Genomic DNA, 18,693 nt, shown 5'->3' with positions numbered 1-18,693 from the left:
ATGACAACCCACTTCTAGATCCTGGTTTACAGGTATGATCATAGTTATACATCATCATTATCTTTTCATTTCAGTGGGCAGGACAAATGAAGTCGACACACAAAGCTCTATCCACTGTAGCAAAAATCTGGCAACTTTCTTGGCAGTCCCCCAAGATAATCCGGCACTTGTCAACTGTTTTCCTCCAGTGCGCATCGAATATGATATTTTGGAGAACTGTTCCCTGTTTACCGGTTTCAATACTATCTGAGTTGGTTTCTGTAGCGTTTTTTTTGGTAAGCAATAAGGCTGATGACATTTTCAACCCCCAACCTGGAGGACCAGGGTGCTAGCTTTCGTCTGACCCCCTACCCGAGCAGATCTGCCCAGCTTGGGTGAACCTGGCAGGAGTTAACACTCCCGCTGGTATAGCTCTGGGGGTCGTCAGGGTACAAAAGCCATCAAGCTTCGACAAGACACAACATGCTGTTATTTTTAAAATTCTTCCATGATATATTAGAAATATTTTCTGTCTAGAGGGTGTCTCAGAGTTCGAACATTCTGCAAGCTAGTAGAGTGAAGCGTTCGACTAGAGGCTGTAGGGTGTCACAGAGATCGAGCATTCCTTAATAAGATTTAAGGCGGGGGTTTGTGAGGTTACAGTGATAATAACAGATTAATTTATTCATTGAGGTAACAAAAGAAGGTGAACTCTACTTTATCTACATATCAAAATCACCAGGTTTCAAAATGTTTTTAGGCTACATTAGTTTCTTAATATAGTTTCTTAAAGTTTGTATTAATATTCTAAATGCTTAATAACGCGAATTCACTTTACTTTTTCCCCCCAGCGCCTTATCATGACAAACACAACAGAGCCATACACACACGAGCTTTTGAAGAACTTTAGCTCAGTTGTCACAAGCCCGGAGACCGTCCATTTCTCCAACAGCACCGCTTCCAGCCAATCAGACGCTCTCCGGCACCGGAACTTGTTCATCGGCGTGTCCGGCATCGTGCTGAACCTGTCCGGCATCCTCCTGCTGGTGACGTCACGTCACGTGAAGGTCACGTTGAAGATCTCGCTGTTGAGTCTGCTGGTCAATGACCTGATGTTCCTGACGGTGCTCTTCGCCCTGGGCACGCTGAGCAGCACGCTGACCACCAACCACGCCTTCTGCTGGCCCGTGCTGTACCTCAGCTACACCTCGGTCATCGTGTCCTACCTGTCTGTCTGCCAGCTCGCGCTGCAGAACTACATCGCCGTCTTCTACCCGCTCAGCTGCAACCGGATCGTGACCTTGACCAAGGTGACCTTGTCCACCGTCGTCATCTGGGTCATGGGGTTTCTGGTATGCCTGGGTTGTACAGGGTTAAAGTTCGAGAAGAATCAGCTGTGTATCGCGCTGGTCCCTGTCCCGACGTCAGGGATTGGTGGGATCGCCGTCACGTGCGTCATCTGCGCAGGCGTCGTGTCGGCTATAAATATCAAAATCTTCACGCAAATCAGGAGGCGGAACCGGCGAGTGGGCGTGGCTGTACCAGACGACACCAGCACGAGTGTCCGGACCGTTTCGGAAAATTTACAAAAAAGCGAATTCTCACCGGAAACTCTGCAAGTGCCTTCTCGGCTGAACATAGGTTCATCCACGTCAACACGCATTCATTCTCCATTAAAAGTACCGGTTCTAATCCCACCGGCTCCGAAGATTCCAAAATCAACAAATGACTGTAGCCAGGTTGAAAGTGGATGTCACACAGTAGCCTCAAGCGAATTTGGAAATTTGACTTCCCACACACACGGAAATACACCAAGCTCTTCCGTTTTGAACAATGAAGTACGCTCTGAGTATACGGATTGCAAGAATAAAACGTCTTCTAAATTAGATGGACAATCAATACAAATTATAAAAAACAAAAAAAGTTCCCCTCAGCTTGTGTGTTATACTCACGGTAATGCTTCAACATACGTAACACAATTCCGCCAAACTTCAACCAGTGAAATACTGACATTATCGGAACAACTACCACCCAGACTGAACATAGAGCAAAATTCGCTACATTTGAATCCCCGATGTTCACCTGTACCACCAAATACAGTTTTTTCAACATCGCGTTTCTCGATGAACGAACGCGTTGAGCGCTTACCGCAGTTCTCGCGTGCGCTCCGCAGCCCCGAAAAACTCCTACGCCGACACGGACAAGCCAAGATCAGAAACACGATTCTCATCTTGACCCTTTGGTGCTGCGTCGTCACGCTTCCGTTCCTAGTTTCCATGGTGATTCTCGTCTCGTCGAAAAATTTCCAGAAGTTGACCTTCGCCCAGAGCGGGGTGGGCATCTTCGTGTCCAGTCTGGTGACGGTCAATGTCCTGGGGAATCCTGTGTTGTACGCCTGGAGGTTCATTCAGTGGAGGAAGATGTTCAGTAAACTGCGGCAGTGGAGGAGGAACTTGGGTCTTGTGTAGGGAGATGTTCAGTAAAATTCGACAGTGGAGGAAGATGTTGAGCAAACTACGACAGTGTAGGGAGATGTTGAGAGAACTACGACAGTGGAGGAAGATGTTCAGCCATTTACGACCGTGTAGGAAGATCTTCAGAAAACTACGACAGTGTCGGAAGATGTTGAGCAAACTACGACAGTGTAGGAAGGTCTTCAGAAAACTACGACAGTGTAGGAAGATGTTTAGCAAACTACGACAGTGTAGGAAGATGTTTAGCAAACTACGACAGTGTAGGGAGATGTTTAGCAAACTACGACAGTGTAGAAAGATGTTCAGAAAATACGACAGTGTAGGAAGATGTTTAGCAAACTACGACAGTGTAGGAAGATGTTTAGCAAACTACGACAGTGTAGGGAGATGTTTAGCAAACTGCGACAGTGTAGAAAGATGTTCAGAAAATACGACAGTGTAGAAAGATGTTCAAGAAACTACGACAGTGGAGATGATGCTCAGCAAACTACAGCAATGGAAGGGGAACTTTGATCTCGTATAATCACAGTTTATATAGGGATCTAAGTCTAAAGGCGGAAATGTATATTCGCCAATATTAACAAATGACAAGACAGAAAGTAAAAAAAAATATGAACGAAAGACCGAAGAAGAACAAAGCCGATAGCACAAAAAGCCGACACGATAAATGCCGTAAGGTCGGTAAATATACGATGGTGACCAAACGTCAAACAATCACAAAGAAATATTTATTATACTCAAGGTTTAACAGAAAGTGGCTTATCAGTTGTTATGATTATGTGCATTATTTACAATGTCAGGGTATAATAATAATTATACTAACTACATGTTCACACGACGAAAGCGTTTAGCTTGAACTAAAGTAAATTTAATTTCCCATCAGTTACGTGATATTCATGTCAATGAGAAAAATAATGTTCAAAATATGTCAGCTTTGGTGTTGTCAAAATAAACGCTTTTGGTTGCCATTATGGTAGCAAGGGAAAGAACTCCCGAAATTTTTGTGTCATATTGTTATAAATAATAGTTGTTAGTGTCGAGGGAATAAGGCTACAACAGATAATGCTCGCTTTATTCGGACACACCTTAATGACAATACAATTTAAAGCAGAGGTCTATAAGGTTCCAGTGATAACAACGTATTCATTTATTTATTGAGGTAATAAAAACAGTGAACCCTACTTTATCTGCATATCAGACTCACCAGGTTTAATATGGCTTAAAACTATACTAATTTCTCAAGATATTTTGTTGTATCGTTTCATAAATTTTCTAAATGCTTTATAACGCGAATTTAATTTACTGTTTTTCCAGCTCCTTATCATGACAAACACAACAGAGCCATACACACACGAGCTTTTGAAGAACTTTAGCTCAGTTGTCACAAGCCCGGAGACCGTCCGTTTCTCCAACAGCACCGCATCCAGCCAATCAGACGCTCTCCGGCACCGGAACTTGTTCATCGGCGTGTCCGGCATCGTGCTGAACCTGTCCGGCATCCTCCTGCTGGTGACGTCACGTCACGTGAAGAGCACGCTGAAGATCTCGCTGTTGAGTCTCCTGGTCAACGACCTGATGTTTCTGACGGTGCTCTTCGCCCTGGGCACGCTGAGCAGCACGCTGACCACCAACCACGCCTTCTGCTGGCCCGTGCTGTACCTGAGCTACACCTCGGTCATCGTGTCCTACCTGTCTGTCTGCCAGCTCGCGCTCCAGAACTACATCGCCGTCTTCTACCCGCTCAGCTGCAACCGGATCGTGACCTTGACCAAGGTGACCTTGTCCACCGTCGTTATTTGGGTCATGGGGTTTCTGGTATGCCTGGGTTGTACAGGGTTAAAGTTCGAGAAGAATCAGCTGTGTATCGCGCTGGTCCCTGTCCCGACGTCCGGGATTGGTGGGATTGCCGTCACGTGCGTCATCTGCGCAGGCGTCGTGTCGGCTATAAATATCAAAATCTTCACGCAAATCAGGAGGCGGAACCGGCGAGTGGGCGTGGCTGTACCGGACGACACCAGCACGAGTGTCCGGACCGTTTCGGAAAATTTACAAAAAAGCGAATTCTCCCCGGAAACTCTGCACGTGCCTTCTCGGCTGAACATAGGTTCATCCACGTCAACACGCATTCATTCTCCATTTAAAGTACCGGTTCTAATCCCACCGGCTCCCAAGATTCAAAAATCAACAAATGACTGTAGCCAGGTTGAAAGAGGATGTCACACAGTAGCCTCAAGCGAATTTGGAAATTTGACTTCCCACACACACGGAAATACACCAAGCTCTTCCGTTTTGAACAATGAAGTACGCTCTGAGTATACGGATTGTAACAATAAAATGTCTTCTAAATTAGATGGAAAATCAATACAAATTATAAAAAACAAAAAAAGTTCCCCTCAGCTTGTGTGTTATACTCACGGTAATGCTTCAATATACGTAACACAATTCCGCCAAACTTCAACCAGTGAAATATTGACATTATCTGAACAACTACCACCCAGACTGAACAGAGAGCAAACTTCACCACATTTGAATCCCCAATGTTCACCTGTACCACCAAATACAGTTTTTTCAACATCACGTTTCTCGATGAACGACCGCGTTGAGCGCTTACCGCAGTTCTCGCGTGCGCTCCGCAGCCCCGAAAAACTCCTACGCCGACACGGACAAGCCAAGATCAGAAACACAATTCTCATCTTGACCCTTTGGTGCTGCGTCGTCACGCTTCCGTTCTTGGTTTCCATGGTGATTCTCGTCTCGTCGAAAAATTTCCAGAAGTTGACCTTTGCCCAGAGCGGGGTGGGCATCTTCGTGTCCAGTCTGGTGACGGTCAATGTCCTGGGGAATCCTGTCTTGTACGCCTGGAGGTTCATTCAGTGGAGGAAGATGTTCAGTAAACTACGGCAGTGGAGGAGGAACTTTGGTCTTGTGTAGGGAGATGTTCAGAGAACTATAACAGTGTAGGAAGATGTTCAGTAAATTACGACAGTGGAGGAGGAACTTTGGTCTAGTGTAGGGAGATGTTGAATAAACTACGACAGTGTAGGAACGTGTTCAGTAAATTACGACAGTGGAGGAGGAACTTTGGTCTAGTGTAGGGAGATGTTGAATAAACTACGACAGTGTAGGAAGATGTTTAGCGAACTACGACAGTGGAGGAAGATGTTCAGATAAGTACGACAGTGGAGGAAGATGTTCAGCAAACTACGACAGTGGAAGAGGAATTTGGGTCTTGTGTAGGAAGATGTTCAGAGAACTGCTACAGTGGAGGAAGATGTTCAAGAAATTACGACAGTGGAGGAAGATGTTCAGCAAACTACGACAATGGAAGGGGAACTTTGATCTCGTATAATCACAATTCATATAGGGATCTAAGTCGAAAGGCGGAAAGTATATTCGCCAATATTAACAAATGAGAGACAGAAAGTAAAAAAAAATATGAACGAAAGACCGAAAAAGAGCAAGGCCGATAGCACAAAAAGCCGACACGATAAATGCCGTAAGGTCGGTAAATATACGTTGGTAACCAAACCTCAAACAATCACAAAGAAATATTTATTATATTCAAGGTTTAACAGAAAGTGGCTTGTCAGTTGTTATGATTATATGCATTATTTACAATGTCAGGGTATAACAATAATTATACTAACATGTTCACACGACGAAAGCGTTTAGCTTGAACCAAGGTAAATGTAATTTCCCATCAGTCACGTGATATTCATGTCGATGAGAAAAATAATGTTCAAAAGATGTCAGCTTTGGTGTTGTCAAAATAAACGCTTTTGGTTGCCATTATGGTAGCAAGGGAAAGAACTCCCGTAATTTTTGTGTAAGGGGTCATCCATAAATGACGTCACGCTTTTTTGGGACGATTTTTACCTCCCCCCCCTCCCCTCCGTCACACGTCGTCACAAAAAGCCAGACCCCCCCCCTAAAATGACGTCACACCTCAACCTACAACCCCCCTCAAAATTACAGTTGAATTTTTTAAAAACATCGATATTTTTCCAAAATCTTGTCTAAACTATTACAATTTATTAAAACAGTTATCTAAAACGCGAAATAACGTCTAAAATTCGTTTTCTAACATTGCTTTTTTATAATGCAAAAAAGTGACGTCGCAACATCTGACCCCCCCCCCTCCCCCTCATCACACATCGTCACAAAATTACGGACCCCCCCTCCCCCCTACGAGTGTGACGTCATTTATGGATGACCCCTAATACGTTAAAATAGTTGTTAGGGCCGAGGGAGTAAGATTACAACAGATAATGCTCGCTTTTCTCCCTTTAATCACAAGCAAATAATATCAGAAAAATATGTATCGCAGCTGATTAAGAGCTTATTCTTAATCATACTGTTAAATTATAGTTCATATAAAAGGCTTTGACTACTCGAATATTTCTAGCGCGTAAAAGGTAAATTTTCTACCCGTTATGAGCTTTGACATTGGATAAATAAAAATCATTTGTTCAGCGCGATGTCAAACACATCTGTTTTCTTCTTGACTCGTCTTTGTACAGCAGACAAGGGACGCAACTAATAAAATACCAAAAGACTAGATTGAATTAATAGAGTTATGTTTCTTGATATATTCTCTTATGTCCATTCGTTTTTATTGTAGTTAAACCATTGCTTAAAATTTAAGTTAAATTTAACAGAGAAAAAAAAGGGAATTTTAGTAATTAAAAAAAAATTATTGTTCATTGGACGACGAGTGCAGTTTCCCATTGCGTAATGAAGGCAAAGTAAAAAGAAAACCCAGAATAACTTTAAAATGCACGATTTCGAGGCGTGCATATAAAAAGTCTGTAACGATCATGGATTCTTTTAGACATTGCTCTCTGAGGGGGAGGAGGGAGCACATGAAATTTCCGAGGCGGGGAGTGATCTGTTCTGGAAGGTTCTCATTAAAAGAACGTTTCAGGGTTGAAGGCGAGAGCGCCATTCGCCCCCCCCCCCCCGAAATTTTTTTACCGGCCCCCCTCGAACGAAATGAAATTTATATAATTTATATAGAAAATATATACTTTTAACAGTGTCCGCCCCCCGAAGAAAGTTTACCGCCCCCCCCCCCCCCCCCCCGAAGATTTCAAGTGCCCCCCCCCCCGGAGAAAAAAGTCTGGAAGAAACACTGCTTGAGTAATCTGGTGTACGCTCTGTTTACTGTTCAGTGTTAAAAGTTACATCTAAGTATATCTAAATATGTTCATGAGTTATATCAAGGTGCCTATTGTTATTTATATTTAGTTAAAGATTGTGTAAATAAATTGTAATCTTTTATTGATAATGTAATGTGTGTTTTTTTTTATCAAGGTTCTTTTCAGAGTTTCTTTCAGGCACTCCCACTCCCTCCACACGGAATACGAAGTATAAATAATATAAATAATATCTAATTTTTTATAGAGATTATACAGTCTAACCACTGCCCCCTTTGGAAGTTTCAAACTTTTCTTTAATGTTAGACAAGATATAACGATGCTTAGCATGCCTAAAACTGTGCTAGGAGAATATCATGATTTTACACAGGTAATTTGCTTTGTCCAGTTTTTCATTATTTCCCATTATGATGGGTGGTTTTTGTTTTATGATTCTCATAACACCTCAGGTATAAAGATTTTTTTTTCTTAGCTGATCATTATATACTTTTGTTGTAAGGGAAAATATTAAAGATCAGTTTAAACAAAACAAATGAGTAAGATATTTACATAAACGATGAACAACAAATACTTTAAAAAAATAAATAAAACAAACCCAAGTTTGTTTTATTTTTTACATTTTCAGTTGATCAACATTGAGTTGACAGATTTGCAACAAATAAACAAGCACTAATTATGAACAAAACACAAATTTATGAAAAAGAAATACATTTTTTATTTATTATCTAGTTTACATATACTACACTGTTGTGGCAAGGCCTGCTCTGTGGTAGAGCCTACGAATGCTAGCCTGAAAGTCTGGAGTTCGAATCCCTGTCTTGATGGGTGCCTGACTCACTTTAGGGAAAGTAAATGCAGCGAGGCATAGTTCTGACCACACCATCCCTTCACATGAAAAAAATCGCATAAACAGGCGAACTCTACTTCAGCTGTTCTATGAATCGCGAAGTATTAAAGTGTAACTTTATATATACGTCATCCGAGTTATCCCTTGGATAAAGGTCGGACGGCAAAGGATGAAACAAAAATATCGAGGTCCCCCATGGAACTGCCTCAGCGCTAAACCCCCCTCCCGTCATGACCCCACACACTCAAACTATCTCTCACTCCCATCTCTCTCCAAACACGGCCCTGATATCACCCAATTCTAGCCCTCTCCCCCACCCCATTCTCATTCCCTCTAATTTAAAAAAAAAAAAAAAAAAAAAACAAACAAAAAAACAATTTACAGTATGTTCGATAAAATGTTGTCTTTAGAAAAAACGCATTTTTCTTATCATATCCACATCACTTTCGCTTACCCTCCGTCCCCGTTCACCACCTAAACATAAACTATCCTAACCAATCTCTACAGACTGCTTCCTACGATAAAAGAAAAAAAAAGCTTTATTCAATGTTAAATTCTACAATGTTAAATTCTACAATGTTAAATTCTACAATGTTAAATTCTACAATGTTAAATTCTACAATGTTAAATTCTACAATGTTAAATTCTTCAATGTTAAATTCTACAATGTTAAATTGTACCCTGTTTGTGATTGCAAGTGCGAGATCCATTATGACGTCGCTAATTAAACCACAAATTATCGAATTTGCGTTGCGCTTCTAGTGAATGTTTAATTAATCAAATGTAAACATTTTAAAAATAAATGCTCGTAAGTTATTAAAATTATCTTAAATTTCTATTTTCCAGCTGGCAAAGCAGAGTTTTTAATATGTTAGGCTACAAGTTCTGTAAGTTTAATGATGTCCGAAACAAATTATACATACGTATATATATATATATATATATATATATATATATATATATATATATATATATATATATATATATATATATATATATATATATATATATATATATATATATATAGGCCTATACATATATATATATATATATATATATATATATATATATATATATATATATATATATATATATATATATATATATATATATATATATATATATATATATATATAGGCCTATACATATATATATACATATATAGGCCTATACATATATATATACATATATATATATATATATATATATATATATATATATATATAGGCCTATACATATATATATACATATATATATATATATATATATATATATATATATATATATATATATATAGGCCTATACATATATATATATATATATATATATATATATATATATATATATATATATATATATATATATATATATATATATATATATATATATACATTATTCAATCAATTATAATCTCCTTTGTATTAAGGATTAAGTGTTGTGTTCGTGGCATATATCCAAAATTTCTGATACAAGTCAAAATGGCATGTTCAGAGTTATTATAAAATGACATGTTTAGAGCAATGGTTAAAACACAAATTGACACGATTAGGCTATGGAGAAAAACAGTTTAGGATAATTAGAAATTTAGTCTCCCAGTGAATAATGTCATTACCAGAAGCTAGTTATTAAGACATCGAGAGTTTCTTTTAGGCATCTTTTCTCCGGTACAAATTTAAAAAAATCTTACGGAAGTGAAAGTTCTGTTGCCAACCCCCCCCCCCCCCCCCCCACCCATCCCCCCCGCCCTCCCACGGATAGATGCCTGAAAGAAACACTGAGTCTGATACAATTGTTATTTCAGACGTTACTCAAAGCTCATTGATTCGATTAGCACGCAATGTGATCCTATTTCCGTAGAGAATCTTTAACATAAAAATTAAAGCTAACTACAAAAAACCACTTAACGATAGTATGTACGGATGTACAGATACGAAATAAATTCTATTCCGTTTGTGGCCTACTAAACTCTAGCACTGACATGTGTAAAGCTGTAAAGCGGTCATATAAGTAGTAATTAGTATGTGGTAGTTTACATGATTATAGCCGCGGATTGATTTTCTACGTCGATTATACAGTATACTATAATTTCAAATGGCAACGAACCTACGATACGTGATCACGTCACAGTTAGATACCTCGTGTATGTAGACAGAGGACGTGGGGTCAAACCTCAAACAAAAGCGAGCCATTATAAATAGTCGTTTATGTTGGTTGGTGGGGTATGTTGGTTGGTGGGGTATGTTGGTTGGTGGTGTTGGTTGGTGGAGTATGTTGGTTGGTGGAGTATGTTGGTTGGTGGAGTATGTTGGTTGGTGGGGTATGTTGGTTGGTGGAGTATGTTGGTTGGTGGTGTTGGTTGGTGGAGTATGTTGGTTGGTGGAGTATGTTGGTTGGTGGAGTATGTTGGTTGGTGGAGTATGTTGGTTGGTGGAGTATGTTGGTTGGTGGAGTATGTTGGTTGGTGGAGTATGTTGGTTGGTGGAGTATGTTGGTTGGTGGAGTATGTTGGTTGGTGGAGTATGTTGGTTGGTGGAGTATGTTGGTTGGTGGAGTATGTTGGTTGGTGGAGTATGTTGACCAGTGGAGTATGTTGGTTGGTGGAGTATGTTGGTTGGTGGAGTATGTTGGTTGGTGGAGTATGTTGGTTGGTGGAGTATCTTGGTTGGTGGAGTATGTTGGTTGGTGGAGTGTGTTGGTTGGTGGAGTGTGTTGGTGGAGTGTGTTGGTTGGTGGAGTATGTTGGCTGGTGGAGTGTGTTGGTTGATGGAGTATGTTGGTTGGTGGAGTATGTTGGTTGGTGGAGTGTGTTGGTTGGTGGAGTGTGTTGGTTGGTGGAGTATGTTGGTTGGTGGAGTATGTTGGTTGGTGGAGTGTGTTGGTTGGTGGAGTGTGTTGGTTGGTGGAGTATGTTGGTTGGTGGAGTATGTTGGTTGGTGGAGTATGTTGGTTGGTGGAGTATGCTGGTTGGTGGAGTGTGTTGGTTGGTGGAGTGTGTTGGTTGGTGGAGTATGTTGGTTGGTGGAGTATGTTGGTTGGTGGAGTATGTTGGTTGGTGGAGTGTGTTGGTTGGTGGAGTGTGTTGGTTGGTGGAGTATGTTGGTTGGTGGAGTATGCTGGTTGGTGGAGCGATTTGGCTGATTTCCGGACTGGAGTTCACCCATTTTTAAACCTAACTCAAATTAAGTAATAGCGACTGAGCATATAACTGATCAAAAACAATTTAACTCTATTTCATCCGTCTAACTAACCATACAATAACCATACCATAGCACAAACAAACCCATACAAGCTCATATAAATACTAAGTGCAAAAAGATACATAAACACACGCAAACAGTAAAAAAACCACCCACACAATAATCGAACACGATGACGTATTAAAATGACTACGTAACTTCACCTACATTTTGTAAAGAATCGCGTCCAATCAATCAAATTACAGACTACAGCCGTAACATTTAATACACAACGACACCACATTGTCAACCAAATCCCACCCACCCGTGACCACTGCCAGTCTACAACACACAACCAAATAAGGGATTTGAAAGCTACAATTTAGTTATGGAAATAAACGCCGCAGGCGTCAAAAATTCGAATCGAAAAGAAAAAACGAAAAAGTAAATTTTTTTCATGAAAATTTTTTAGAATGTTGTTCAGAGATGACCAAGCTTTGTGCTGCAAATAAAACAAATTAATAAATTAAAACAGTGCATTAATTAATTAGCTTAATAATTTTTTTCAAACTGAATTCTGGCACATTTCTTGTTTTAATTAAGGTAGGTAAATGTGTTACAATTATGTTAATAATTCATCCTCTATTTTTAGCTTGTAATTAAGTTATTTCGTCAAGACTGCTTTACAAAAAGAGTCGGAAAAGACACTTAGAAGAAGGTCATTTGCTATGAAGGGACGATGCTTTTTAAATTGAATAGAGCTTGTTTTTACATTACAAAAGAACGGCCTACAATGGCGTGGTATATTTTTTTGTTTTATGATCTTGTGGTGTAGTCGAGGTGTTGAGCAGGGGCGGAACTACAGTGCCGCCAGACCCCGCAATGCGGGGGGGGGGGGGGGGGGCCCACGATGTTTAGGGGCCCAATTCCGACCAAAAAAACAATCAATTTTCTTTTCATAAATAATGTTTTTAGTGAACCTTGATAGTGGTTTTGTAAAAAAAAAAAAAAAAAAAAACAGGTCTACTATAGCAGTGATTGCTCTACAGTAACTAACACACTGCTGCGTAGAAAAATATTTTACTAAGAAGAGCTTTAGTTTGAATGATAGGCAAACGTTCAGACTACTTCCATGACTTACTGCCCTTCTTTAAAATAGGGGTGTCCATAAAGCTCATTTAAATAGATTTGTACTATGTAAATTAAAAAGCAATTGATTCTCTTAAATATTAGCTAAATAAGGCATACTAAAGAATCCTATAGCTATAAAAATTAATGTATTTAAACTTAATAATAAAAATACAAAAAACCGTAAAAATAAACATAGCGCGAGAAACCATTGCACAAATCAAGCTTACGTGTTTATATCATTTTGACCAGCTTATCTAATTTGTGGTATTTTTTCATAATTTTCGGTATACATGAAAATGTGAAAAATTTGAATCTTCTTACAGACTTCAGCATACACATACATATGTTGATGTAATATTTTCATTGAAAATAAAAGTATTTGAAAAAAAAAAATAAAAAATAAAAACATTTGTAATACACGATTATTGCGGTCCCGAAATGAGTTCGGACTTCTTGTTGACGGGTTCGTTATCTCAGAGTGGTTATACATTGCAATGAAATAGATTAAAATACTCAGGTAATAGACTATTTAAGATTTAGAGAGGCAGACTACTTTATATATATATATATATATATATATATATATATATATATATATATATATATATATATATATATATATATATATATATATTGGTGGGGGGCCAAAAAATTTTTTTGCGGGGGAGCCTTTTTTTCTAGTTCCGCCACTGGTGTTGAGGTGGTGCTACCATACTTACTACACGTTCAGGTGCCATCTTTTAACACAACAAAGGGGCTTTTGTTAGATTTAAAATTGAAAGTAATCGATCGAACGAGTTTACCAGAGCTAGATATTTAAATTTGAAAGAATCGATTGAACGAGTTTACCTTAACTAGATATTTAAATTTGAAAGAATCGATTGAACGAGTTTACCAGACCTATATAGTGAGTTGGTCTGTTTCTTCTAATGACATATCCGCGAAATTCGTCTACAGAAATCTCGTCTACGACATTTTGTCTAGTGTGGTTGTCCGATTTAAACAAACACTGTGGCAGACCAAATGTCGTTTTCGACCAAATGTCGCAATATGCCAAATGTCTGTAGACATAGTGTCGTGATGTCTTTAATTACAGTTGTCGTTATTTCCGAGACTACCCAATTATCACCTTGCATGGCATGTGCATCCAAGATTTTTAATTACTGGACTAACACCTAAGGTAAACCAGTCGATACTATTTTGTTTTGGTATACATTTCATTATATTTTCGGAAGGTTATTTAAAAAAAAAACAAACAAACAACATGCCGATAAGTAAAACATTTTTTTCCATTAAATTTTAGTTTTAATTTCGACGATTAAAAAAACAACAACAGACTATTTGTTTTTTCATTTTAGGGATGAAGTTGTATGTCTGTTTGTGGGGGGGGGGGGGGGGAAGAGGGGGGAGCAAATTTATAAAAGCCTGCACTTTGAATAACCTGAATTAAATTACGATTTCTACGAACTAAAATTTTTTTAGCCCACCTGCTCCTAACAAATATCAAGTTGTGTAAAAAATAATTGTTTAAAATAAAACCCATTAAAAAAACCCCAACTTTTTCTATCGTAAGAACGCGAAAAAATCATTGCATTTGACGTATCAACTGTAAGCTTCGGACAAAGTGGTAACACGATAAGCGGTTGTTATATCACCAGCGTATAAAGCGTCCTCCGTCATTTGAAAATGTCAACGACATCAGAACAAATGTCACTTGTAACTTAGACGGCGTAGAACAATGTTTATTCTAGACTCAAGATGCGATATATGTGGAAGACGAGGCTAATAATCTTTTACGTGTGAACGTTTTGTGTTTTTGTATTCGGGGACATTTCGAGGGAAATAAGTTCCCTATTAACCGGATTACCAAATGAAGACAGCGAAGTTATGAAGTATGTGGTTAGTTTATACAACGGCAATAAAAATTATCATAGATTACTCAATTCATTAAAATATATATAATTTGAACCTATTAAATTATACCTTGGTTTTGAACAAATACGCAAAAAAAATTTAATTAGAAAAGGAATTTGTGCATTTGTTTCGATAAGCCAAGTTTCTAACTAGTGAAAAAGTTTTTTTTTTTTGTAAAACAGTAAAACATTGCTCCCTCCCTCATTTGACTAGTGTGTTGGGAGTAGTGTGGGGTGGGGGCGAGGGGTGGGGGTCATCATTCCTCTGTGGCCCCTGGGGAGCAAAGGGCTGCAACTACACATTTCCAGCGGACTCGGTTCTGGGCTGCTCCCTTACGCAAAAATATGTGCCCAGCTGTTTTTGCCTCTTTCCCAACCGTTTTTCCCCATGTTTTCTTTGGCCGACCCACTTTCCTTTTTTTCCAGGGGATTCCAGTCCATAGCATGTGATGCAATATTTTCTTTTTCTCTTCTTAACGTGTGTCCGATCCATCACCATTTACGGGCCTTGATATCTTTCTCTATTGGCTGGAGTGGTGGGGGTGGGTAAATCAAGGTATGTAATGACATAGGCATTTAAACGGACGGAGGTGTATGACGTAAAAATCTGTAAATTCTACTCAGCTCATATGTGTTTACACCAATTGTCTCTTGTAAACCAAAGTCGCCTGTATTTGTAAGCACAATTCACGGTTACTACCCTTGTCTGAACACAACATTAACAGTTGTTTCCCTTGTCGCCTGTTTCAGGATGTGGCCGAACGAAGGCGTGACGATGACGTGGGCATCCACTGACCTCCCAGCTCACAACAACGCCACGGTAGTAACACCGCCTTACGTCAACTTCGACAATTTACGCGGACGCAACGTGAACATCGGCGTGTTGGGCATTCTCCTGAACACTGTCACGATCGTGACCCTGGGGTTGAACCGCAAGATGAAGCAATCGTTACAGATCACGATTCTTAGCTTGCTGATGAACGAGGTCGTCTTCACCACCGACCTGTTCGTGGTCGGCCTCCCGTTCTGGGTGTGGACCAGCAACACCCCGCAGTGTTGGGCGGCGACGATTATCGCCCTTGCGTCAAACTTCGTGTCGTATTTTCTAACAGGGGTTATGGCCCTTCATAACTACGTAGCTGTGTTCTACCCCTTGAAATGTAACATAATGTTGTCCGTATGTCGGTCTGTTGCGGGAGTCGTCGTCTGCTGGGTATGCGCGTACGTACTTTCTCTGACCCTGATCGGAGCGCGGCTGGAGAACGGGCTGTTGTGTCTGGTAACGGTAGTGCTACCAAAGAGTGCGATGTTGGGCGGAAGTGTCATCTGTTTTATCGTCAGCGGCGTCATTCTGGTTCTAAATATAAAAATTTGTATGAAAATCTGGAGGGGATCGGCGTTGATTTATCCGGACACGACTAACGATTTGACCGGAGGTTCTAAAACAAATTGCGATATAAGTTTGACCAGCGAGAGGGTGTCTGTGCAGGTGAAGGCGAGTGCGTCCGGTAGGATTACAAAAAGTGGGAACAACGGGTCTTTAAAGCCACATCAAGCGGGAGATGGTTTAGATCCAGGGACTAGTGGAGTGGTTAAAGATAAAGACGTGGTTAACGGTTTGAAGCTCATCAACTTCGATCAACAACAACATTGTAAAGAACTGCAGCACATTTCAAACGAGGCAGATTGTAGGCAAGATGCGTGTACAGTGCGCGTCGAAGTTGAGAAGGGTTCAAACCTTACAGGAAATCTTACAGGAGATCATACAGGAGATATCTCTATGCCAGTTGTTTCCCTTTTTACAGCGCCGAGACAACCACAGACACGTATAATGGGACAACCACAGACACGTATTATGGGACAACCATGTATGAGTTTATTGGGACAACCACAAATTTTTGTATTGAATCAACAACAACACATTAGTAATTTGGTGCAACCACAAATAAATGTAATGGAGCAAACGCAAATAAATAAAATGGGACAACCACATGAAAGTCTAATGGGACAACCGCAAGCAAGTCTAATGGCACAACCACAAGCTAGTCTAATGGGAAAACCACAAGCTAGTCTAATTGGACAGCCAGAAACAAATATATTGAAACAACCTCAAATAAGTATATCGGAACAACCAGAAACGAGTATACTTAAAAAACCTCAAGCAAGTACATCAGAGCAACCACAAATAAGTATACTGAAACAACCACATTCGAGTCTGATAGTTTTTACCACATTGACCTGCGCCCCAGTTCTGGCAAAAACCGGAAACAACTCACGACAAATCCAGGTCAAAGTCAGACGCCCGCGGACCTGCATCACTCTGGTCATCATGACCTTCTGGACCTGCGTCCTGACCTTTCCCCTGCTGGTCAACATGACCTACAGCTCGCTGTTCGTCACCGACAGGCTAGCGTACACCCTCAGCGGGTTTGGCTTGACCGTGTCCAGCCTGGTGACCGTCCACTCCCTGAGCCACCCGCTGCTCTATGCCTGGAAGTTTGTCCACTGGAGAAACCTGCAGCAGAAGGTCAAAGGTTGTTTACGTAGACAACGTTTATAAACACTTTACAGCGACAACGGTCGCAAGTTGGAATGTTTGTGTAAATAAAGTGGGAGTGGTCTCCCCTAAGTTTTCTTGAATATTCGTAGATCTATTCAATAGTAAGGGTAAGGGTTGGGATTTAAAAAAAAACGGTCTTTTCTTCGGGAATCTCCTCCCCCCCCCCCCAAGACCGTTAGATCTTACCAGATGCAGTATTTTCTTCGATGAATATAGAAATTTGTTGTGAAAAATAAACAAAGACGATATCATTCGGTATAATAAGGAGGTAGCTTTCTAAAGTAATATTTTAAAATCGATTTTAAACTATTTTGAGGCGAAAAATAAATAACGCCCATAAATAACGACATTTAGAATTCGTTTATACATTAAAGTACGTATCCTAATAAAATTGTTAAAACTAGCTGCAAAATTAAATAAAATATAATTTTTGAGTTATGTTATCAACGGGGCCTCTGTAGCTCTAATTACCTTGCGAGTGATAAGTCTAAGAATAGTTTGCCATCGTTTCTTTAAAATAAAATTACTGCTTAAACTTAAGCACTCCACACCATATCTAATAACCAATTAATAAAATCATTCAATTTATTTTAGGTAAACTTAAATGAAATTTAGACGTATAAATAAACCAATTTTAGTGAATTAAAGTATACATCAGAAAAAAATAGGCCGACCACTTTACTATTTAAAATATATATCAGTCGTCACAAAGCACATGATGAAGACTGTAATGCTAGAGCGAATAAGCTGGCAATGCAAACTGACGATGTAAATTATATGTCTGATGCATTTGAGAAAAAAAAATAAAATAAAAAATATTACATAATGAATTACAATGACCATGCTTAATCGTACGTGAAAAGATTGAGTGGGCAAAAATGTCATCCGAAATTCTTTTATGTTTGCATAAATTTATTATTAACTTAATCGGTTTGAACCTGTAAGATGAGATATATCAATAAACAGTTTATAGGGTAGATGAATTATAGTTTACGTTTCTATAACCTTGGCATATGGGGATATAATGTGTCTACGCACAGTCACCTTGGATTTACCTTACGTAAGTTAATTCCCCAATCGTGGTGGAGGGGGGGGGGCGGTTCAGGGACTTCATACAGACTTGGATCCAGGATCTGAACTGGAGACTTTCGGGTTTGCAGGCATGCGCCCTGCCCACCAACCCTCACCCCTCTCTGTCTCTCTTCAGACCATGCTACCCCACAGACGATTATCAATTAAGTGAATAAAAAGGAAATCTCTTGGTTATAAATTATACAAATATTAATTTTACGTTGAAAACGTTGGTGTTAAATTAGCAATAGTGTATGCCAAGCATTTTTCTTATAAAACGTCACTAGCAAGAGATACTACATCTAAATAAATTGGTTCTGAACAAATAAACATACAACTAAAATCCAAATGTCAAAATCCTGTTTTTCTAGGCTATTCCAATACCC

At 39.5% G+C, this 18,693-nt stretch overlaps 2 protein-coding genes across 2 annotated transcripts; both read left to right on the top strand.

Moving 5' to 3' along the window:
- Positions 1 to 839: 839 nt before the first annotated feature.
- LOC131940718 (somatostatin receptor type 5-like) lies at positions 840 to 2,447 on the top strand. The gene is made up of 2 exons (XM_059299484.1): positions 840 to 1,620; positions 2,251 to 2,447. The coding sequence occupies exons 1-2, from the start codon at positions 840 to 842 to the stop codon at positions 2,445 to 2,447; spliced, it is 978 nt and encodes a 325-aa protein (XP_059155467.1).
- Positions 2,448 to 3,776: 1,329 nt separating this feature from the next.
- Positions 3,777 to 5,384, top strand: LOC131940717 (uncharacterized). The gene is made up of 2 exons (XM_059299483.1): positions 3,777 to 4,676; positions 5,226 to 5,384. Exons 1-2 carry the CDS (start codon positions 3,777 to 3,779, stop codon positions 5,382 to 5,384), a joined length of 1,059 nt encoding a protein of 352 aa, XP_059155466.1.
- The last annotated feature ends 13,309 nt before the right edge of the window (positions 5,385 to 18,693 follow it).

The sequence above is a fragment of the Physella acuta genome, unplaced genomic scaffold, assembly GCF_028476545.2.
Source record: "Physella acuta isolate Inbredline_101_S28 unplaced genomic scaffold, ASM2847654v3 ptg000326l, whole genome shotgun sequence".
NCBI lineage: Eukaryota > Metazoa > Mollusca > Gastropoda > Physidae > Physella > Physella acuta.
Note: the sequence above shows the minus strand (reverse complement) of the source record. Positions and strands in the feature narration are given on the sequence as shown.